This window comes from Sphaerodactylus townsendi, linkage group LG14 (assembly GCF_021028975.2).
Source record: "Sphaerodactylus townsendi isolate TG3544 linkage group LG14, MPM_Stown_v2.3, whole genome shotgun sequence".
Taxonomy (NCBI): domain Eukaryota; kingdom Metazoa; phylum Chordata; class Lepidosauria; order Squamata; family Sphaerodactylidae; genus Sphaerodactylus; species Sphaerodactylus townsendi.
The window spans coordinates 17,673,548-17,698,510 of NC_059438.1; the positions used below are offsets into that span (position 1 = coordinate 17,673,548).

The following is a 24,963-nucleotide window of genomic DNA, read 5'->3' on the forward strand; positions in this document are numbered from 1 at the left end:
GTTTGAATTTAAACCCCACCTTTCTCTCCAGTAAGGAGACTCAAAGTGGCTTACAAGCTCCTTTCTCTTCCTCTCTCCACAACAGACACCTTGGGAGGCTGATGGGGATGAGAAGAGTTCAGAGAGAACTGTGACTGCCCCAAAGGTCACCCAGTAGAAATGTAGGAATGCGGAAACAGACCTGGTTCACCAGATAAGCCTCTGCCACTCAGGTGGAGGTGTGGGGAATCATACCCGGTTCTCCAGATTAGAATCCACCTGCTTTAAACCACTACACCATGCTGGCTCTGAGGCTTTGAGGATGGATACTTACCAAGATGACCAAGGCCATATCCCTGGCCACGCGTGGAGAGAGGGAAGAGTAGCAAAAAGACTAAAGCTAAATTCACAGCAGTGGGGAAACAGGTTTCGACCTCATAATGGAAACCCACTCTGCCTATTATCAACCAGGCACAACCAAGTTATCCCTATTAATTTACCATAAGGAATTCAAGCCTGGCTGTTCAGTTCACTGCTCGCAAGTGGGAGAGCTGGCTGCCCTGAGAATGTGGCTGTTGAAGGGGAGAGGCCAAAGCCCAGTAAAAATGCCCAAAAGGATAAAAGGGACTACGAGCTCTTCATACACTGATGTTTAATGGCAGCTGTGAAAAAGGCAAACTCTATGCTGGGGATAATTAGGAAAGGAATTGAGAATAAAACTGCAAAGATTGTCATGCCCTTATATAAAGCAGTGGTGCGACCGCGCTTGGGAGTACTGTGTTCAGTTCTGGTCACCACATCTCAAAAAGGATATCGAAGAGATAGAAAAAGTGCAGAGAAGGGCAATGAGAATGATTGAGGGACTGGAGCACCTTCCTTATGAGGGGAGGCTGCAGCGTTTGGGACTCTTTAGTTTGGAGAGGAGATGTCTGAGGGGGGATATGATTGAAGTCTATAAAATTATGCATGGGGTAGAAAATGTTGACAGAGAGAAATTTTTCTCTCTTTCTCACAATACTAGAACCAGGGGGCATCCATTGAAAATGCTGGGGGGAAGAATTAGGACTAATAAAAGGAAACACTTCTTCACGCAACGTGTGATTGGTGTTTGGAATATGCTGCCACAGGAGGTGGTGATGGCCACTAACCTGGATAACTTTAAAAGGGGCTTGGACAGATTTATGGAGGAGAAGTCGATTTATGGCTACCAATCTTGATCCTCTTTGATCTGAGATTGCAAATGCCTTAACAGTCCAGGTGCTCGGGAGCAACAGCCATTGCTTTCACCTCCTGCCTGTGAGCTCCCAAAGGCACCTGGTGGGCCACTGCAAGTAGCAGAGAACTGAACTAGATGGACTGTGGTCTGATCCAGCTGGCTTGTTCTTATGTTCTTAATATTTCCTGCCGTTGCTTTCTTTAAACGTGAATGCAAATTCATCCCTTTTCACCACAATTGTCTGTTCATTCCTCCTTATCAGAAAAGATTTATTTTAACACACTATGACTGATTTTGTGGATCAAGACCCGTCAGATTGGCTCAGCAGTCAGACAAGGAACACGTTACAGGGCATCCGTTTAATCCTTTATTGAAACTGGCCGAGAAACTCCAAGCGCTAAACAGAGAATCTGGACAGTTTGGCGTTACCTTACAACTCAACTGGTTTTTACGTTACATCGGTCTCTGGCGTACACAGACAAGAGGCGGCGGCAGACTCCCGGCAGTTCAACCCACAATCACTAAGTCCTCAGAAGGAAACTCATAGTCTGGGACCTCGAGGTTTAGGGGAGCTGGGCCTTTTCGGATCCTGCCGGAGGCATCATAATGCGACCCGTGGCAAGGGCAGTAATAGCCGCCAAAATCTCCAGCATTTGCTATGGGAACACAACCAAGGTGGGTGCACACCCCTATCAGGATCACCCACTCGGGTTTCTTCACTCGGTCTAGATCATGCTGCGGGTCTCGCAACTCAGTCAAAGGGACCTGGGCTTCTTGCTCTATCTCTTTCTGGGTTCTGTGGCGCACGAACAAGGGCTTCCCTCGCCACTTGAAAGCCATGTTCTTGCCCTCCGGGATGTCGCCCAGCTTGATCTCGATCTTCGACATGGCTAGCACGTCAGCAGAAGCGCTCATGCTGGTGACAAACTGTGTGACAGCGTTCTTCGCGACGTACGCGGAGGCCACGCAGGTTGTTGCCGTGAGAAAGTAGGAGAAGGCTTTCCTGGTCTCGCTGCTGTCTTGAGACGATTTCTCGGGGTCCGAGACCTCGGTGCGGCGGTAATCAGAGAAGTCGGGCACCGTGACATCGTTGTGGACGTAACGCACACTAGCAGGAGCTGCGGAGGGAAAGGAACCATAATTAGGCAATTGCCGTTATAATGAAGACGCTGCTGACGGATGGACGCATCATTCAAGTTGCTTTCCGACGGAGCAGGAAGTCCTTTGGTTGCACTTACAAAACTACTGATTTCTAGAATTTCCTAATGAAGCCGGTCTGACACCACAACCCTTTGCTTTGAGCATTCTCTTTCTTGTCTCCTACGACTAACTGCCAAAAATGTACTATCCAGTCCAGGAAGTCTGTCAATTGTCATCAAGTTAGACTACACACTGAGAAAAAGACACAAAAGGCTTCTTTTTCTATTAATACAACAATAGGTAAAAACCTGCCGCATTATGCACACTGTAAAGTTACCCTATAATTTGAATTTACGTACTAAGCCTATCTCTGCAACTCTTCTGCAAAACTACAGCTGGTTCTTTAAAAAGTGCTCAAAATCTGACCAAAATTGAGAATATGTTTTTAAACTGTAATCAATCCTTTTTAAAACTGTATTCAATCCTTTTTATAGGACTTTCAGTGATTCACTATAGAATTAACTGAAACCCAACGAAGTGATACGTTGCAATAAACCAGGGGTCGGGAACCTTTTCCCCTCAAAGAGCCATTTGGCTCACCCTCCCCCGCTCCCCCACCCACTTGCTCGCTCGCGCCCCCACCGCCCGCTCACCCCCCCCCCCGCCTGCAGGGCAGGCGTAGATGGGCCCGGCGGCTCGGCCTGGCCGGCCGCCGGGCAAGTGAAGCGCCCGCCCTGCTCCTTGCAGGGCGGGCGAAGAGGGTCCCGTGGCTCGGCTCATGGAGCCGCAGAACAGCGGCGGAAGAGCCGCATGCGGCTCGCGAGCCGCGGGTTCCCGACCCCTGCAATAAACTTTGCAAGAAAGAGTACTTACAATGGTCATCTCAACCTACAAATACACCTGGATTCAGATTTGGAAGCCAGAATTATAGAAGAAATGAAATTACAATCCTGATTCTCAAGTGCTGCTGATAATGCCCAAATTAGTACAATTACTACTATGCTCCGAGATCGGTCTACATGTTAACAAATTTAACAACCTAAAATGCAAAACAACGACTCTGTGGCAAACCCAGAAAAAGACACACAGACAAATTCACAAACCAAACACATCCTTTAGTGGAATTTGGAGTCTAAGATATTAACCTAAATGTATATTAGCAGAACTCTGTCAAACTGACCTGACGGAAGTACCGTGTTTCCCCGAAAAGAATACCTACCCTGAAAATAAGCCCTATCATGATTTTTCAGGATTTTTGGAGGCTTAAAATATAAGCCCCACTTCAAAAATAAGCTCTATCAGGTAGTTACAGATCACGATGGTGTGATCCAGGAGGGTGCTCCCTGCCAATGAGGATGCAGCTTGCATCACACGTGACGGGGAAGCAACAGGGCTGCCAAGAGCCTGCCTTAATTATGAAGGTACCATATTGCCCTTAAAATAAGCCCTACCCCGAAAATAAGCCCTAATGAATCTGTTGGTGCAAAAATTAATATAAGACTCTGTCTTATTTTCAGGGAAACACGGTATATACGGAAGCCAGTGTTATTGATCTAGAGACATTCTTGTTTCGGCCCAAAGTATCAAAAGGTTTCCAAGTAAAGGACATGTTTACCATGAGCATAGCATTAAACAGTTAATTCTCTCTATCCAGAAGATGGAGAGCAAGAACCATTAGGTGTTGGCAGAATCAGGCCACAGCTCAGAGAGAAGATCATAATGTAGCATCTGCAACAAGCTAGAACTAATGAAGGAAATAAAGAGAATCTCTTAACCATTAACTGTTTTGAAGACTATTCCCTTCAAAATTAAAGGAGGTTTGGTGTTACATCTTAAGGTTTTAAGAACTAGGCAATACTAATTTAATTTCAGGGTTTAATGTTAAATAGAAGGCTATTTGTATCCAATGAGGAGTTAACGAAGCAGTAATTCCTTTTAGGATACAATTTGTTGAGAACACACATGTACTTAGCCCTATTACATAATGCCTATTCACATTTTAACCTTGAAGCAAATAATCTTAAATATGTGTGCTCAGAAGAGATAATAAGCACATTTTTTTTACTACTTAAGACTTTCAGCTTTACTTCTGTGGTATCTCGTAACAATAAGGTTACCTGACAAAAGAAGATGGCATTTCTTCTTTGTTAAGGTTCCAACATGAACAGGTCAAAATCCATTTGTTGTATAAACAGTGAAAATTGATTGAAAGCAATTGCTATTAAAGCGACCCACACTCAAGAACACAGCATGGGCAATCTTAAATCACAGTTCACTTCCAGCTGTTTGCCGCCTAGGTGAAGCGCAAACATGTCATTGTGCAAATCTGGGGTCAGGGACGTGTCTCCCAAGAGTACAGTGATTAAAGGGCTCCCATAACTGGGCTGGAATGGAAGAGAAACAATGGATCATCTTCCTCACTTACACAGGGGTGGCACCAAGTGTCATCTCGGGGGAAAAACGCAAGTAGCATATTTTCACACCTAATGCACACAGCCTGCCCACAGGCCCTGAAACCAGCAACGTCAGCACAAGGCAGCAGAGGTTAAATGTTGAGACAGCAGGGATCATGGGTGAATTATTATTTTTATTTTGAGATATGATACATCTTGATTCAGGACAGATACTCAAATTTAGCTTATCGCTTTCAAGAACGGCCTCTGGTATCAAGGCTCACATCTACACTTGACACAACAAATAAATTCTAACCCTGAGTATCCGTCTCTGTAGAAGACCTACAACAAACCTAAACAAACATGACATGGAGACTACCTGTAAGGGCAGGTGACTTACAACCAATTATAACAACTGGAAAATTGCATGTGATTTAACACTGTTATCCCACCTTTTCTTTTAATTATTGTTTTATTCCAATTAGAATCCTCTCTGTTAGAACAGTGAATATCATTCAATTATACAATTAAAATAAAATACAACAACATAAATTTCCATATGACAGTGCCCGTCCATATACACGCCAGCGAGGGTTGAGACAGAAATAATCCTAATAACCAAACAATCAAAATTGAGAGAGACGAGGGGCCTGTTCAGTTGAAACACTGTTGCTGCCCTCAACCATAGATCTGGCAAAACAACTCTGTCTTGCAGGCTCTGCCAGTTAATGAACAGAAATTATTATCATGATAAATAAATGAAGCTTCCATAGTCTGAGTTGCCTCTCTGAACAAGACATGCTTCGGGCAAACACTGACTTGAAGCAGCTGTGGCCTTAACTGCCCACTAGTGAATTGTCCAAAGACTTTTGATGGGTCGCTTTGGTGATACCTGGGCTAACAGAACCTTGGTACAGGACAGCGAATCCAGTTTCTGGCACAAAGACACACTCGAACAGCATGATGCAGTGGTTAAGAGCAGGTGGATTCTCATCTGGAGAACCGGGTTTGATTCCCCACTCCTCCACTTGAGTGGCAGAGGCTTATCTGGTGAACCAGATGCATTTCTGCATTCCTACATTCCTGCTGGGTGACCTTGAGCTAGTCACAGTTCTTCGGAACTCTCTGTTGTGGGGAGAGGAAGGGAAGGAGGTTTTAAGCCACCTTGAGTCTCCTTACAGGAGAGAAAGGTGGGGTATAAATCCAAACTCTTATTCTTCATAAGACACGGAACAGGGCTATGCATAAAGACTTGATTTTCAAGAGTGGATGTGAGAATAACTAGGAAGTGGAGGAAGGGGGAAAAGTAAATTTAGCTCCCACGCTTCCTGAGTACACCCCTGACTTTCTCACACAAAAGTAAAAGGCGGTTTCACTGCTACAAGAGAAATTACAAGGGTTGTGCTTAGGAGTAGTGTTGTGATAGAGCATATATTTCCACATCCACTCTTCCAGGGCCCAGAGATTTCATGGGAGATGCAAACTTCTCTAGCCAGAGCACACAGGAATATATTGCACTTCCCTTTCTTGAGAGTCTTGCTTATTTATACTAACCTATAATCATGGTTCCTGTTTATAGTGATGCACTCGTCTTAGCTCTACTTCTCTCTGTCTGGGATACCTTTCAGAGAGCAGGTAAGGGTTCATACGAACTTCTAAATGAGCAGAGTGGTGTGTGTTGAACTACAAACATTTGGGTTCCGATTCCCACTCAGTCGTGAAATTCATTAAGAGGCCTTGGGCGAGTCACCCTCTCTAGACCTAACTTAGCTGACAGGATTGCTGAGGTTAAAATGACCGAGGGCAGAACCCATCATAAACGCTTTGCAGGAAGAAACGGCAAAAAGTGCAATATATGAAAAGAACAAAAGTCCCATATTTGGAAACAGGTCTAGCTTACTGCCCTATGTGCTAGTTTCCTGCATATGGGGATTTACAGTGGGGGAATACAGAAGTATCCATATTGTCTACACGGAATTAGTATAACAGCAATAAATATACACTAGAACTTTTTGCTAAACATTCAGTCACACAAGACCCACCTGAACCCTTTGCTACACATTCACTTGCACAAGACCACCTTGAAAAAATTTTCCCAGGTGTTCCTATAAGGAACTCGGGACCGTATATCTAGCTCTGCCTCCCACAACAGCCCTACGAAGTAGATGATGTTGAGATTTACACTTATCCCACTCTTCAAGGGCCACACAACACAAGATTGCCTGTCCTCACATCTGCCAATTTTATTCACACAACAGCCTTGCAAAGTGAGCTGAGAAAGTACCTACCATCTTTTCAATATCTCCTTTCCTCCATACACAATTTAGCAGGGATATCCAATGCTGGCCCCTCCAGATGTTCACGGACTACGATTCTCATCAGCCCCTGCCAGCTTGGGGGGTGTCAAATTCTGGCAGTGGCTGATGGGAATAGTAGTCCATGGACATGTGGAGGGTCAGAATTGGACACCTCTTATTTATAGCATGGCCTCTAATGTATACTTCCAACAACCCTGCAAGGTCGTTTAAGCCAGTGGTTCTCAGCCTGGGGGTCGGGACCCCTTTGGGGGTCGAATGACCCTTTCACAGGGGTCGCCTAAGACTCTCTGCATCAGTGTTCTCCATCAGTAAAAAGAATAAATGTTAGGGTTGGGGGTAATCACAACATGAGAAACTGTATTAAAGGGTCACAGCATTAGGAAAACTGAGAACCACTGGTTTAAGCAGAGAGAAAACCTACCAGCTCCATACCCCATCCTTCCTTCAAGTACCTCGGGTACATTTCCATGCCTTGAGCCCTCCCCTAACCACAACTCTGCGAGGTGGGCTCAGCTAACATGCCCCCGGCTTTAACCCCGACCCTTCCCCCGGAGATGGCAGTGCACGGGCCTCCTTCTCCCTACTTTCACCTCGACAACAGCCTGCCAGGTAGGCCTCCCCCCTACACAGAGCCCTCCCCGCCAGCCCGCACCATTGAGGCTGGCCGAGACGACGAGGCTCCCCCGGGCGGCCTGCCCGCTCAACGACTCCCGGCATAGCAGGGGCTGCTTCGAGTCCAGCGCTGGGAGTTTGGCGGCCGCCGGAGGTAGGCCCAGCGCCAGCGGCTTCAGCGGGCTCGGCACGGCGTGCGCCACGGCCGAAAGGGAAGAGGCGAAAGGCCCCGAGCGGGCGGCCAGGGACAACATGGCGGCGGCGGCGGCGGCGGCAGCGGCTTCTCGCTCAGACCGCGGTCACCTTCACGTCGCACGTCAATGACGCGCTACGCACACGCTGTCCACGAGCTGCGCAGGCGCACGAGCGGCTGCGGGGTCCCTTTTGCCTTCTTATAGCTTGAGAGCGGAGAGGCGCGACGAGAGGCGTGGCGTTGGGGCGTGTCCCTGGGGGAGTCAGAATCTGTATTTTGCAAACTGATGCAGGCAGCCTTTTGTGTGTGTGTAATGTGTATATGATGTGTATTATATTATGTATATTATAGCCAATAGCTACCCCCTACTTTTTACTCTGTTTTATTTAATAACCTTTTTAAAAAACGTGTTTTTATGCACAGGGAACCATTCGAACTATTTTGATTCCTGCAGAAATTGGTCCACTGTTTCTGATTCCTGTTCTGTCAAAAGCAAACAATTCAGTATTGGCTGCTAAAGACTTCCTGCATGCATCGCTTTTCTGTGACATCATAGCATTTCATCCCGTCACAGCAAGGTCATCCTCCCCACACTGTCTTAGTGCATTACAATATGGAAACATTAATGGGGTTGGCAGTGTTGCTGACAAAGCAACTTTTATGAGAGTAGTCAATTAAAAAAGTTTATGTATGTCTATAAGTTGGAGACCTACATAAATGCATGTATTCTACCCAAAGCACAGTGTCTTATGAATCACTGTCATAGGCACTTCAAAGACACACTGGATGCAACTGTTTTAGTCTGTAGAATCCCCAAATGCCCATTTTCTGCGATGCATAGTCACACTCAAATAGTTCAAATAAATCCAACATCGTTTCATAGATTTCAAGATTGGCAGAAATAAGCATAAGGGTTCTGCAAACTTGCATTAGTTGTGATTTGAGAATGCCAAAGATCTGGAAAACTGTCTTTTAGCAACTGCATGCTATATCTGAATATAGTAGTATTTCTGGTTTATGTTGTAACATCTATTTCCTCCTAGCATACATTTCCCGCTAAGTAAGTAAGTAAGTAAGAAAGTAAGTAAGTAAAAAGCCCTACTTCTGACTCCCACTTCTCTGGCTCTCAACATGCAACTTCCAAGAAAAGTAAAAGGTTATTTATAATTCCCTACTTTATTTTGTGAAAATTGTTATAAATCATACTTTTATACTATGTTCAAAAACATGTTTTATAGACATTGATTACAACCCACCTCTGTGAAGAACCTTTTTTTCTGCCTCTCACTTGTACTGTTTATGTTCTTTTCAGATTCAACTGGATGGCAAAAAAAAAAAATCCTGGAAAATTCTTATTCACAGATTAGCAAGGTAATAAGTGCCTAACTATTGTGGGTTTTCTGGGCTATGTAGTGTTTGCTCCTGACATTTCACCCGCAACTATGGCTGGCACCTTCAGAGGCATGTCACCATGAACTGCCTCTGAAAATGCCAGGCATAAATGTGGGTGTCAAAATTACCAGACCATGGTCACACAGCCCAGAAAACTCATAACAGCCAGTTGATACTGGCTGTGAAAGACTTTGACAATACATGGAACAAATGTCATGCTGACATATTTCATGTCATTTATTCAATTTATACCCTGCCCTCCCCCGTAGGGCTCAGGGCAGCTAACAACAAACAAATAATAACCAAATACTAATCAAATATCAAACAGCAAATATCAGATCAGCAAATATCAGACAACAGAACAGCAACATCAATCATCATAATCCCAATTATTAAATATCAAAACATCACTAATCATGACATAACAGCATAATAACATTTCATATTATCATAGTAAAATAACATCATACATAACAGCATGATAACAAATTATAACATCATAACATAATAATGTAACAAATAATATAATATCTTAAACAATTAGGAATATCAGCAGGTAAATATCATCATGAAACAATATGAATAAACATAGATGGTGACTTATCAATCTATAATCAAAACTACAACATGACCTAAGACTAAACATCTTCCACTGCAGTGTCAGAATAATAAACTAAGGCTAGTAACAAGTCTAGAATAGTTGCTTCTAATGCAGCTGCTAGTTCTGCATATGTTGTTACCTGAAAGGACCAGTTTCTAGGGCAGTGTTCTACCCATCCCTTCTAAAGGTGCCATGAACGGTACAGGCTAAGATGGATGTCATATCCTGGGCCTGGGCTTTGGTGCCAGTAGGAAGGAATCTGTCTGGATAAGTCCCTCAGTTTCACATTAGTATGCATACCAGTCAGGTACACCTTTCCTGAAGCCTCGAGCAGTGCTATTTGGATTACACTAGCCCAGGGGTAGGGAACCTGCGGCTCTCCAGATGTTCAGGAACTACAATTCCCATCAGCCTCTGTCAGCATGGCCAATTGGCCATGCTGGTAGGGGCTGATGGGAATTGTAGTTCCTGAACATCTGGAGAGCCGCAGGTTCCCTACCCCTGCACTAGCCATAGCCTTGGAAATGGCCACAACCCTGAAACCAGTACACCTGCCCTCTTGCTCACAAAGAATATGCTAAGTGCAAGCCAGCCTAATATCATCAGTTTCCCTGCCAGCTATTCTTACCTCGCTTAATCCTATCGCACCCTTCTTGCCCTGCTACCAGGAACCACTCAACCTCACTTTCAATTGGGATTCCCCCGTACTTGTGATTTCATCAACTCCACTTAAAATCTAATCAATTGCTGGACTCTCCCTGGCTTTGGCTCATCAAGCCATCGTCCAATGCATTGTTCTCCCCTGGAGGAAAGGAACTCTTTTTTTGTGTGTAGGAAGATTGGCTCTTTTAGCACAGCTAGAGGGACAAATTTTCCTATACCTAGCTCTCGCCTTTGGAACTCATGCCACCCTTGGTTCTAGTTCCATTGTGCCCTGGAGCAATGCTGGTGCTGGATCCTGCCCAGTCTGGGATCCAAAAATTTTAGTAACATGTTCCCATGGTGGTGGGATTCAAACTGTGGCGTAGCGCCAATGGGGCTGGGCGGGGCACGACGGGGTGTGGCCGGGCATTCCCGGAGGCGGGGAGGCATTCCTTGGGCGAGGAGCTGTGGCAAGGGACGCAGCCGCTCGCGCTTGAATCCTTGGGCGGGAAACTGACGCATGGGGCCACTCCGAGGCTACAGGGCTGCCCATGCGCATCACGGTGCACCTCCTGCTAGACTGCTTCCAAGTTCTGCGGCGCTACTGCTGGGGAGAGGAGGGGAGGCGTAACTAAGGCAAAAATCACGTGGCAAAATCGCCAATTAGTAACCCCCTCTCGGCACACACAAATAATTAGTAACCTACTCTCGGGAACCTGTGAGAACCTGCTGGATCCCACCTCTGATCCTGCCTCTTTGGACCTTGTCCTCTTCTGTTTTGTCTTTTTTACTCTTTATTTAATTTAAAACAATATATTTCTTAATAAAACAAAGATATTCCTTCCAGCATACCTAGAGGTCAGAAGGCAGATGCCCTTGAATCTGTTTCCCCTTTCATTTACTTTTTCTACATACACATTTAATGCATAATACACCCCACTGCTGTCAATTACTTTTCAAAGGGATGTAGAACAAGACACTAACTGAATGATAGATGCTTTGCCTCTGATATGGCTGTAGATGAGTGCCGAAGGCTGAACTGGAGAAAGGAACTATCTTATATATGAAAAGTGTCAGAACTCATCAGCCAGGCCACAGTGTGATGGGTGATGAGCTTGCTCAATAAAATAACACTGCCTCACTTTTTGCAATGCCTTCCATTCTGTTGTGTGTCACAAGGGCATACTTAAGAGGTATGCAGGCTATTATTCCTCCCACATAACTCTGGGAATTGTAGTTCTGGAAGTGTCCCTAGGGATCTCTCATCAGAGAATTTTCAGGGTTTGCCAGAGTTCTTGTGGCAGTGGTGGGGACAGCCATGATAATTAAAGTGTTATAAAATTGGTATGCATTTGTCATGTAAATACTGTCAGCATGGGGGCCATATTCAGTGTGTATATATACAAGATAAGATCAGGTTTAAGAAGAAGAAGAGTTTAGATTTAGGTCGGAGGAGGACCTACTCGTGATCCCTGGCCCCAAAATGATCAGGCTGGCCTCGACGAGGGGCAGGGCCTTTTCAGCCCTGGCCCCTACCTGGTGGAACAGGCTCCCTAGGGAGATTAGGGCCCTGCAGGACTTACAGAGTTTCCGCAGGGCCTGCAAGACAGACCGGGCGGTATATAAAACTAATAATAATAAATAAATAAATAAATAAATTTATACTCCGCTTTTGTCAATTGTTAGGGAGCCTCAAAGCAGATTACAAACACCTTCCCTCTCTCTCCCCACAACAGGCACCTTGTGAGGTAGATGGGGCTGAGAGATTTCTGAGAAAACTGTAATGGGCCCAAGGTCACCCAGCAGGCTTCATGTGCAGGAGTGGGGAAACAAATACAGTTCACTAGATGAGAGTCGGCTGCTCATGTGGAAGAGCGGGGAGTCAAACACAGTTCTCCCGATCAGAATCAACTACTCCTAACCACTAGACCACACTGGCTGTCTCTATGGAAAGACTATCAGGTGGAAGTAAAATGCAGTACAGCGGTGAATACATTATTTATAAGCAAGGAAGCCTCTTGCTAATACTTCTCTTGGCCCCAAGAATCTTGTTTATAAACGTTAGATGCAACCTTGCCTCTTGTCTCCAAAATGTGGATGATAACATTAGTTTACTGTACTGGAAGGTTGGTCGGAATCAATGAGAATACGTTTTAAGATCTCAGAATATTTGAAACTTGTGTTAGAGCCCCAGTTGTAGGGATGGGGCTGTTACTCAGTGATAGCTCATAGGCTTTGTACATAGAAACTCAAGATTCATTTTCCAGTATCACTAGTTAAAAGAATTAGGCTCTAAGTCCGTGGTGGCGAACCTTTGGCACTCCAGATGTTATGGACTACAATTCCCATCAGCCCCTGCCAGCATGGCCAATTGGCTATGCTGGCAGGGGCAGATGGGAATTGTAGTCCATAACATCTGGAGTGCCAAAGGTTCGCCACCACTGCTCTAAGTAGAGTTACCATGTGCCCTCTAGCCATTGGTGGGAAGGTAGGGTTGCGAGATCTTTCTAAATGTTACTATAGAATTACCAAAAAAAAGGGGGGGGGGGGTTGGTACAGAGAATCTATTAATTTACAAAACAAACTGTATCAGATATCAATAATAAAACTTTTCTAAATAGGCCTGTGTCCCTTTGCTTTTCACCACAGCTGGATTGCCATGCATAATATATACCTTCACGGTAGGAAAGAAATTTTGCTCACTGCTTTTCCCCGCAGATATTAAAAATTCCAGGAGCATTTCTCGACTATCTTTCTTCTGGTTAGTTGCCAACCCTAGTTGCCACCCTGTGCCAGATTCAATCCTCCAAAATTCAATTTGCAATCAACAGTTAACACTTACTAGAAATGTAAAGCGTTGATATCTGAGTTAATTCAAAATCTAAGGCCTTGCTGAGCAGTAACCTATGATAATTAAACAATATATCCTATAGCGAGGTGTGGGCTGATTAATAAATTACTGGATCCCCAGGTATGAGGAGTATGGCTCCAATCAATACAGATGCCTAAAAGCTCCAGCTTAGGAACAGTGTAATAAAATGTAAATGAAATGTACTGGGATTTGGTGGTTTTAATTAAAGGGAATGATTTATTGATCATTCAAATTGTATTGATCTACAGCTTTTTTTAAAAAAAAAATTCCCAGCAATTTAATTTGTCAAACATAAGCTTGGATAACTGATGACTGGTACTCCTAATGAAATGTTAAAACCAGAGCCCTTCAGCTAAGTAATGCTGGAGAAAGGGCCAGGAGCGGCAGGAAGGGAGGATTGGACCGTGGTCATCCAGACCGCTGGCTTTATGAGATGGCATAAAGATTAAGATATTTGCCGTACCGCAGAGATACTCTGGTGTATTTAATTTTTATTATTGCCCTTGTTACGGATTCAAATATGAACCTGAAACAAAGAATATCTGGCATTTATATAGTTACTAATAAAATACTCCTTTGCTACAATGGGCAATGTATTTGGGGGCGGGGGGGAGTCTTCAATATGCTGAGAACTATAGAGGGATGTAGCCTTTCTGCTCTGTGCACAGATGCATTGCTTCCCTCTGTGAGATTCCTGCTAGCAAGAGCCTGGCTACCAAATGTCAGGGTTGGAGGTCATTGGCTTTGTTTTTATTGCAACTACCCAACGCTGACTCAGCAAATGTCAGAAGATTGGGGGGGGGGGGTGTTCTGTGGCAGGGCACGTTTTCCATCCAGTGTCCCTCAAACAATCCCATGGGGGGAGGGATGTTGTGAAAATGAAATAGAGCAGTGGAGAATGATGTTAAGCCACTTTGATAGAGTCACAATGTCTGGGTAGTAGTAGTAGTAGTAGTAGTAGTAGTAGTAGTAGTAGTAGTAGTAGTAGTAGTAGTAGTAGTAGACGACGACGAGCAGGAGCAGTAGTTTGGATTTATACCCCACCTTTCTCTCCTGTAAGGAGACTCTAGGTGGCCTACAAGCTCCTCTCCCTTCCTCTCCCCACAACAGACACCCTGTGAGGTAGGTGGGGCTGAGAGAGTTCCAAAGAACTGTGACTAGCCCAAGGTCACCTAGCAGGAATGTAGGAGTATGGAAACACATCTGGTTCACCAGATAAGCCTCTGCCTCTCAGGTGGAGGAGTGGGGAGTCAAACATGGTTCTCCAGATTAGAATCCACCTGCTCTTAACCACTGCTCCACGCTGGCTGGAGGAAGGGAGAGGAGGAACTTCAGTGGGGTGTAATGCCATAGAGTCCACCATCCAAAGCAGCTATTTTCTCCAGGTGAACTGATCTCCATCACCTGGAGATTGGTTGTAATAGTGCAAGATCTCCAGTCACCAACTGGAGGTTGGCAACCTCACATTTTGAGCCCCCATTGTGGAGAGAACAGCGATATGAGCATCTGGATAAATAAACACGTGGGCTGATTCAACATGAGTTTTGCCCCAAACAAGAGAGATTAGTGCCGTTTGTACCGAACCTTTCCAAACATAGGGGGGTGGGGGCGTTTCTCTGGCTGTTCTTTCAGTTTCCCAATCTCACTATTGCCAACCCAGCCCCTTTAGGAAGCAGGAGGTTGTTTGGTTTTGGAAAGACAGGAAGCTAGATCCTTTAGGATTAAGTGCTGCCCTAGGGTACACTTTGCGTGTTCATTTTGAAACCCAGTTATAAGCTGGTGAAATATGATAAAGCTCGAATCCTGACGGGGAGCCAGGAATATGGCAATGCCCCAGTAAAGTCCTTTGCCAGTTGGTACCACTCTCTTATCTGCGTCACAGTCTTGAGATCCACCTAAATTATTGTGTCTTTTCTAACGGAGTGTTAGCATTAGGAAAGTTCAAACTACTTAAAGCGGCTGTCACCGAAAGCAAGTTAAAAGCTAATTTACATTAATACAAACAACGTGAAAGGTATCAAAGCTGTGATGTTATGAATTAGTTGTGATACATTGTGATAATGAATTTGGCAAAGGCATCTATGCAGCACTTCAGTTTTTCGGCTGCTGTCACATCTTCTCCTTTCAAATATGCATTTGTGAGGGTAGAGTTTGGAAAGGTTAATTGTTCCAGACAATTAAATCATGTCAAAAAAACCATGTATTTCTTCAAAGTCACTTGGCACCGAGCATTATTCACACAGAAACGCCACATCCCCATTGTATGGACAAGTATATCTACAAAAGTGTAATCTGGAAAGCCGACTGTGTACATTTCTTTTTTGTCCTTGGTCCAAAGAGCCTAGGTGAGGTACATGGTTCTCCTTTCACACTTTACCACCCCGAGGAAGCATTTAAGGAGGTGAGCTTGCATTTAAGGAGGTGGGCAACCCCCACCCTTAGCACCAATCCTCCATCCTCAAGAAATTGAAAAGCAGGAGGAAAAAATGGATTCCATAGTGACACTCTGGGAATTTACCATACACACTAGAGTAAATTAATTAAGTGCCATCTGGAAGTAATGTGATATTGTAGCCCATCTCTACCATCTGCAAACAATGTCCTCAAAAGTTGAGAGCCAGCGTGGTGTAGTGGTTAAGAGCAGGTGGATTCTAATCTGGAAGCCGGGTTTGATTCCTCCACCTGAATGGCAGAGACTTATCTGGTGAACCAGATGTGCTTCCACACTTCCACACAACCTGGCTGTGGTTGAATAGCAAAAGGCAGGTGTAAACAATCGTTAGGTTTATCAATAAAGATTAATAAAAAATCAATAATGAAGAAGAAGAAGAAGAAGAAGAAGAAGAAGAGTTGGTTTTTATATTCCATTTTTCTGAACCTTCAACGTTGGCCCCACCCCCTTGAAAAGGCTAGTCTGTGGGTCATGAGGGCTGAATGGACAAAAGCCATGGGGTGCAGAAACAGCACAGAATTGGGTGGGACTGATTTAAAAAGCTGACTGGATGAAACCCACTGAATGTGGCACTGAAATGCGGTAGTAGTGTGCATAATGTGACTTGTAGTTTTCTGGTATCAAAACAACACCTGTACACAGAATTACTGCAAACGAAGCTGCTATCAGCATGTTTCCCCATCGACAGTTCTCTTCAGAAAGCCCCCGAACGGCATCTTAAAGTCCCCAGAGCTCAAAATCTGTTGAGGATTTGATCCTGTTAGTTCTGAAACATTGAAAGGGATTGGGAAATAGCCTGCGTGCACCCAGGGGCATCCACTCTTATCAGCAATACGCATACCATACCCTCAAACTGCTTTTTGCAGTCAAATAAGGTGTGACGGGGGGGTGAGGTCCCTGCTGATTGGGAATATGTAAAATATAAATGGCATCATGGTGTGTGTGTGTGTGTGTGTGTGTGTGTGTGTGTGTGTGTGTGTGTGTGTGTGTGTGTGTGTGTGTGTGTGTGTGTGTGTGTGTGTGTTTTCTCACAGGTCAGTCCACACAGACTTTCAAAGGAAATAGTGAAACATGAACTGGATACACGTTCACTCTTTTGACACCTGTGGGTTTTGTCCAAAGTAGGAAGATGTGCACTTTTACACTGGATTGTGGGTTTTTGTGGTGGGTGGCACCCTTCCTGCGGAATAACCTCCCAGAAGAGTTCCAAAAGATACCTGCAGTTTTTAGGGAACGAGAGGTACTGTTCATCAGGGCCTTTCAAGGAAGATTGTGCTTCTGCCATATATTATGTTAGTAGTGGGCCCAGATGTCCTGCTATAGTGGGAGATCCTGTGGCCTGCCCCTGACCCCACCATTCCCTGCTAGTGTTCAACCAGCTGGAGGGGGCAAACTGAGAGGAGAATCAGGCATCCTCCCAACATTGCAACGTAACTTTCTGCATAAACTGGAAGCGACATCAAGGTGTCAGGTCCAGAGTAAACGCATGCTGGCCTATTATGCACAAGGTGTCTGGTGCACAAAGGCAATGAATGTTGGTCATGGCAAGATTTCTTGTATGGACATATTTCCTGGAGCCCCGCTTTCACTTTCCATTCTCTCCATGGCAGGAAAGACCACTTCTAGCACGAGTTTTTATTTGCTTCATGGCCTGAGTGGGCAGATTTGCCAGTTAGCACAACTTTGCCCCAGACATCTTCCCTCCACTCACAGCCAGCCAGGGGTGGATCGAGGGGGAACTGCGCCTGGGGAATGTACGCACCCTGTGTCTCTGCCACAGCACCACCACCCCTTCCCCCACCCCGGAATGCCCCCTCAACATTGCACCCCCCCTTCCCCATTGGCACTATGCCACTGCAGCCAGCCTGCCTAGCTCCACCCTTTCCACTCCCTTGCATTGCCATCCACCCCTTCCCCCTTTTCCCCTTCCATGTTGCCAGCTCCTTCCCGCTTCTCTAAATGCTGATATTGAGATATTGATATCTTGATATAACAACAACAGACAGGGCTTTCCCAAGTAACAGTACAAGCAGGGGCTCTTTTGGGCTCCACCTCACCTCCCCTGCTCTACTTCTGCCCTCCCCAATGACCAGGAGGGCTTTTAAAAACTTTATTTAAAACATGCCTTTATTTTAAAAGAAGCCTCTCTGTTCTCATGCACAGCAGCAGCAGGAAGTGTGTGTGTGTGTGTGTGTGTGTGTGGTGTGTGTGTAGAGAGGGGAGTGGAGGCGAGTGGTGGGGGAGAGAATATCAGCTCTACACATGGTCCCCTTCTTCAGCTGTGTGGTCCCAGAAATTGCGTTGCCTCTTCCATTTAGGGGGGAGGTTATTTTTGGAAAGGGATACAGATATCAGTTCCACTGGAAAAAAAATCGCTGCACTTGATGGTAGACTCTAGAGCAGCGATTCTCAACCAGGGTTCTGTGGTACCCTGGGGTGCCGTGAGCATGTCCCAGGGGTACTGCAGCAATGCTACCAGCCCCCCTCACTTTTGTGGTGTCTCCCACTAGTGCCAGCAAGGACATAGAGCTGGCCCATGGGGCAGGGCCTGCTGCAAGGTCATCAGCCACTTCCTAAGCCATCCCCAGTGCTTCCCTTCACCCTTGGAGGTGAAAGTGTGGGGATGGCAAGCAGGGGCACTGGGAGGGGAAGGTGGAGGGGAAGGCAGGGGTACCATGAGATATGAAGAGTGAGGCCAAGGGTACCGTGACGTCGAAAAGGTTGGGAAACACTGCTGTCGAGTATTATATAGGGCTGCAGTCTTTCCCCTTCCTAAACCCTGCCCTTCTTAGGCTCCACCCCTCAAATCTCCATTTATTTTCCATTTGTCAGCAAGGAACCCTTTAAGTCTGCAGAGGTGGGTGAGCACATGGTCTTTGCTGCAGCCCTTAACCACGAAGAGAACATTTGAGACAACCGGCATCCTCCAGAAAGAGAGCGGAGTCAAAGGGCTCGTTCTTCAGGTGTTTTTGAAGAGTAAGTGACTTGAGCGTGCATTTAAATAAGAGAGAAATGAAACCATTAAAATGGTCCAGGGGAACAGGGGAGTCGCAGAGGAAAGCTAGCAGATCATATCAAGCCTTCACAAAAACGTCTACATGGAAAAAAGGAGTCAGAAGTGCAACAGGATGTGCGTAAGACCCCATCACATTAAAAGATAGCATCAAGACACTAACAAAAGCTGTCCAACCAAGCCAAAGTCAGAGGTGGGATAATAATTGCCTCCAGCGGCTTCAAAGGTTGCTGAGCTAGGCAAACACCAAAGGCTAAATAAAGTCGACCAGAGCGGCATCAAAGGCAACTATAAGAATGTCACTTGAAAAAAGGGGAAAGACATAAGATGTCTCTTAAAACTATCTCCCTTTCCCACACACGGGAAGAGAGAGAGAGAGAGAAAGTTTTGACTCCATAATCAAGTCCATAGTGAAGTTATGCTTCCAAGATACGTATTGCTTTCACCACTGTCTTAAGAGCTGGCGAGATCCCAGGAGGTCAGATAGGATCCAGAGGTGCAGTTCTTAAAATATTGTTACAGAAAGGGTCAGCAGGAGTCATCTTGCTGGCTTGACAGCATCAAATTGGCCTCTTGAAAGGGGCTGTTCAGACTAAGGATCTGGTCCCTTATGAACAACAGGATATTACAGAGAAATCTAGAAACCAATAGGCGCCATACGTAGGTCAAGCTGCATACTGAGACCTTTGAGGTCAGAAAAACAGTACAAGAGGAAACGATTGACCTGTATCTTCCAGCATCATAGTCCCAGTGTGAAGCAGCGGCCCTTTCCACACAGACACTTTAAAATGTTTTGGGGCAGGGAAAAAAATGCTTCCTCCAAAGAGTTCTGCATCCCCCCCCCCCACTCTGCTGCACCAAATATGTTTTGCAGCCTCAAAATGTTTTTAAGTACATCTTCTCTTCTAACGATTTTTTTGGCTGAAATGTTTTTTTAAAGGCTTCATTTGTGTGCTATCCTTGTAAGGTGCCATTTTGTGGGTTCACTCCTTGCCTGAAGAAGCCCCTTGCCCTGTTGTGGGAGCATTTCAGAGTGTTTTTGAGATTTGAGAGGGTGGTCAATTGTCACAGCATTGACTGCAGAAGACTCTGGGAACTGCAGCATGAGGCTTGTAAGGAGTCTCAAGGTGTCCTACAAGCTCCTTTCCCTTCCTCTCCCCACAACAGACACCTTGTGAGGTAGGTGGGGCTGAGAGAGTTCCGAAGAACTGTGGTCACCCAGCAGGAATGTAAGAGTGTGGAAACACATCTGGTTCACTAGATAAGCCTCTGCCACTCAGATGGAGGAGTGGGGAAGCGAACCCGGTTTCCAGATTAGAATCCACCTGCTCTTAACCACTACACTACGCTGGTTGTTGGATCAGGCAATAGGTGTGTGAAAGACCTCTGCCTCACGTGTTCATGTGGCAAAGAAAATTAAGTGGGGCACTCTGAATCACCCACTGGATGCTAAGATTGGCAAAACCGCTTCAGGCTGGCTCACAAAAACCAAGACAACCAAACTCGTTCCGATAGCCTGCAGCATTTGATGCCAGGCACGTAGCTGGCGCCGAAGAACAAGATGACCCCTTGTCCGAGGCTGAATCCTTGACCTTTGCTTTACCCACGTTTCCCCTTAGATTTCAGATGTCAAGCATTTGGAACAAGCCGTGTTTGCAAGCAAGAGAAACGGCCAATGTTCCCCACTATTTATAAATCAGCACCATCACCTATAACTTTTCAAGCCAGAGCCAAGGTAGAGCTTTTCTTTTGCAGCCTTAAATAATAAAGGCAATTAAACCGTGTGTACTGGTGAACTGCCTCAGGACCCGAAGAAGCAATTAAAAATAAATCAGCCGCCTCCAACAAAAATAGCAATAATTTGCAGAAACGGGTGTCTCCACAGCTGGAAAGAGAGGCAATATATTGGAGCAAAATTAATACAATAAACACTTATCTTCATTAGGAGGGGGGGGGAGGTATCTTGAAAATATTTTCAGAGCTTATAAAAAGTGAAAGGAAACAGCAATAAGGATTGGAGGGGGGAAAAGCACAAAACTTCAGGGTTTTATAAGGTAACTTGGGACAGATGTTTCTAAACTTTCTCTAGAGCAGTGGACTCTAATCTGGCAAACGGAGTTTGATTCCCCACTCCTCCGCATGAGCAGTGGACTCTAATCTGGTGAACCAGGTTTGTTTCCCGACTCCTCCACTAGAAGTCTGCCGTGTGACTAGTCTAGTCACAGTTCTCTCAGAACTCTCTCAGCCCCACCTCCCTCACAAGTGGGGAGAGGAAGCAAAGGAGTTTGTAAGCCGCTTTGAAACTCCTTTCGGTTGAGTGAAGTGGGGTATAAATCCAAACTCTTCCACTCTCCTTCTCATCAAGGAATAATTTCTTCAGCTCTGCATTCCAGTCCACTGTATGGGTTAGGTTTCCCAGCCTTCAGATGAGGTCTAGAGTTCTCCAAGAATTACAACTGACCTCCACTCTGCAGATATCAGCTCCCGCAGTTGCCACCTCTGTGTGGGATAACACCAGGAGATGTTGGTGATGGACCCTGGAAGTTCATAACTCTATCACTTCCCCTCAATATAATGGCAGCTTTAAAAACCAAAGCAGGTTTGAAGGGTCCATAGGTAACGGATCTAAAAGTATTTGGTTCCTAGCCCAAAATGCAATTCAAAACCTTCTGTGAAAAGGAATACTTTTAGTCATTCAGATCAACAGTGCCTCGTGGTCAATTCATCGTCTAGTTAACTGGAAACCCAACCCAGGACGGCTACTCGTTAAATGATCTCAATGCTTATTTTAAATATTGCTTTCCCCCAAAATAATATTAGTTTGCCCGTGCTCTTGAAGTTATGAAATTGCTTCATGCCTACGGATCAATCAACCTCCAAATGTAGCCATAATGAGTTCCTTTTAATAGGAAGGAGCTCATTAATTGTCACGCTGATTGCTGAAAACAGATTTCAAGGTAACAAAAAGGCTCCTGCGGAGTCCTTCCTCTTCTACCAGCTCATTGGCGGGGGAGGGGGGATTTTTAATTAAAGAAAAACAAAATAAAAATAACACGTTTTTGTTTCCTTTAGTCTGTTGCAAATCCTAGGGGGAAAGATCCAGTGCACTGATATAAACCTCAAAAAAGTTGGATTCTTTTCTGAGTTGGTTGGCTGGCTGGCCTGCTCAAAGAGCATGTGCAAAGTGCTGTCAAGTCGCCACTGACTTTTGTTGACCCCAGCAAGAGCTTTTAAGGCAAGTCAGAAGCAGAGGTGGTTTGCCATAGCCTTCCTCTGCAGAGCCTTCCTGGGAGGTCTCCCTTTCTGACCCAGCTTATCTACCGAGATCAGACGGGTTCAGGCCACAGCATGCCACCTTCTGTCCCACAAACAGCATATGAGCTTGGAAACCAGAACGCTTCTCAATTACTTCCTAAAGAATTTTCCTTAGAACACACCATTCCAAGATGGGCTATCTGTGTTGTGGAATAAAACCACAATGCTTATTCATTTTGACCACTGATATGGTCTGCAGGTTATCATACATTCGTCACATCGTGAGAAGACAAGATGCGCAAGAAAAGACAACAATGCTGGGAAAAGCTGAAGGCAAGAGGGAAAGAGGAAGACCCAACATGAGATGACTTGAGTCAATAAAGGAAGCCATGGCCTTCAGTTTACATGGTGTAGTCGTGGTTAAGAGTCATAGACTCTAACCTAGAGAAACAGGTTCAATTCCCCATTCCTCTACAAGAAGCCTGCTGGGTGATGTTGGGCCAGACATAGTTCTCTCAGAACTCTCTCAGCCCATGTGGAGGCAGGCAATGGCAAACCACCTCCAAACATCTCTGGCCTTGATAACCCTAAGGGGTTGACATAAGTTGGCTGAAACTTGATGGCACTTTCCACCACCACTAATCACAGGTCTATTGGGGTGGCCAGGTCCCTTTTTGTCACCAGCAGGGGATGGGGGGCAGGGTTTTCAGATCCAGGCTGGGAAACTGCTTGAGATTTTGGTATGGAGACAAGGACCTCAGTGTGATACAATGCCACAGAGTCTACCCTCCAACGCAGCCATTTTCTCCAGAGGAACTGATCTTGGTTGTCTGGAGCTGAGCTGTAATTCCAGGGATCCCAGGTCTTACCTGGAGACTGTCACCCCTTACTTGAACTGCACGTGTAGTGGTTTTTCATTGGTGGACAGGGAATTCGTTTAGATGTTAATTCCTGACACTAGTTCACTGCAGGCGTAAAATTCACTCTAAACCTGACAACACATCAGTTGCTCTGACTCCTTCTTAGAAAGAAAGGTGATGAATTTTGGTCTGAGTTAGATCATTTGGAGTGGGGGGAAACTCTCCTGTTCACTTTTACGTAAGGAGAATATGCGTGAAATCATCACCGTATTATTTCTTTTTTTTTCCTGCCCCCGCATGAATTATTCTTTTTCCTTTGCCAGATTAAATTGTTTGTTCAGATGTGAGGTGGCCACATTATTACGGCACAAAGAAAAACGGGTGCGAATGGAATCATTGTGCGTTTTATTTAATTCATTCTCTCGGCAGGTACTAATTTAATTCATTTTAATTGGTTGGTGGAGTGTCTTTGAGCTAAAATATTATGCTCAAAGGCAGCAGCAGGGAAACAGAACAGGACTGCACCTGAACTTGAAATCAGGAGATAAAAGGGAAAAGAAAGAGACCACTACTTACTACTGAGAATTCAGAAAGGGATGGGGAGGGAAACCCCTTGAAAAGGAAATACATTTCTTTCCGATACACAATATCATGAAAGAAAAATAAATCTTTGTTCCAAATCTCTATCTTGAGATCCTTTTATGAAGCTGTAATTGTTGCTAGATCCCCCCCTCCTCAGAAGTTATCGTTGAAAAATATTTTTTAAAATGTACTAGACTATCACAAGATGAGAAGACAGGGCAGGGAGAGAGTGTCAGGATGCAGTAAACCTGTGTACTTATTTTCCAATTTTCATCTCAACATGAAACCCCAGTATGGGATCAAGCTTTGACACAAAAGAAATGGAACAGACTGGTCAGGGGTAGTTGGGGAATAAATTAGATTTTATAGAGCTGATACAGGGTTCTCTAATCTAATCTTACCATCACACTAATGTAGCGAGGTATTTTCTTAACTGGGACCCAACGGTTGGATTGGGAACTACACTCACAGCACTTTGCTGTATGCACAGATCCCTGATTCAAGTAGAGACAGAGAGATGTACTTTTGGATGCAGTCGATTCCAATGTTGTTCTCAACGCCACGGAAATGTTATTCATTCATCATTTGTTTTACGGGAACAACAGTTATCTGCAGGTTCAAATCCCAGCTTTCACGATTTAACTGGGGGATCTTGAACTACTGACTGACTCCCAGCCTAACCCACATCACAAGGTTGTTGTAATGATAAAATAAAGGTGGAAACGACAATGTATCCTGCCCTGAGGGCCTTCGGAATGCTAAATTAAACTAAGGCTCCTTCCGCACATGCAATTTCAATCCACTTCCACAATTGTTTGCAAGTGGGTTTTGCTATTCCACACCGTGAAATCCAGCTTGAAAGTGGATTGAAAGTGCATTATTCTGCATGTGTGGAAGGGGCCAAAATTCAGGTTTCCATTAAGTATTTTTTTTAGAATTCACCCAAGCCATCTTGCACTACCCAGTCTTTCCCAAAGACTCAATCACATTTCCCTACGGCATTTCAATCATATCAGCATCCACGGAGGAGATCCCAAATTCGGGGCTTCATGGGATGTTGATAATAAAGGAGTTGATAATAAAACTGCAAGGATTGTCATGCCGTTCTATAAAGCCATGGTGCGACCGCACTTGGAGTACTGTTCAGTTCTGGTCGCCACATCTCAAAAAGGATATCGAAGAGATAGAAAAAGTGCAGAGAAGGGCAACGAGGATGATTGAAGGATTGGAGCACCTTCCTTATGAGGAGAGGCTGCAGCATTTGGGACTCTTTAGTTTGGAGAGGAGACATCTGAGGGGGGATATGATTGAAGTCTATAAAATTATGCATGGGGTAGAAAATGTTGACAGAGAGAAATTTTTTCCTCTTTCTCACAATACTAGAACCATTGGAAATGCTGGGGGGGAGAATTAGGACTAATAAAAGGAAACACTTCTTCATAC

At 45.0% G+C, this 24,963-nt stretch overlaps 1 protein-coding gene across 1 annotated transcript; it reads right to left on the minus strand.

The window, feature by feature from the left end:
* Nucleotides 1–1,549: 1,549 nt before the first annotated feature.
* Nucleotides 1,550–7,990, minus strand: LOC125443805 (cytochrome b-c1 complex subunit Rieske, mitochondrial). Its single transcript, XM_048516137.1, has 2 exons — nt 7,699–7,990; nt 1,550–2,313 (listed from the first exon to the last, which is right to left on the minus strand). Exons 1-2 carry the CDS (start codon nt 7,910–7,912, stop codon nt 1,703–1,705), a joined length of 825 nt encoding a protein of 274 aa, XP_048372094.1. The 5' UTR covers nt 7,913–7,990; the 3' UTR covers nt 1,550–1,702.
* Nucleotides 7,991–24,963: the final 16,973 nt, after the last annotated feature.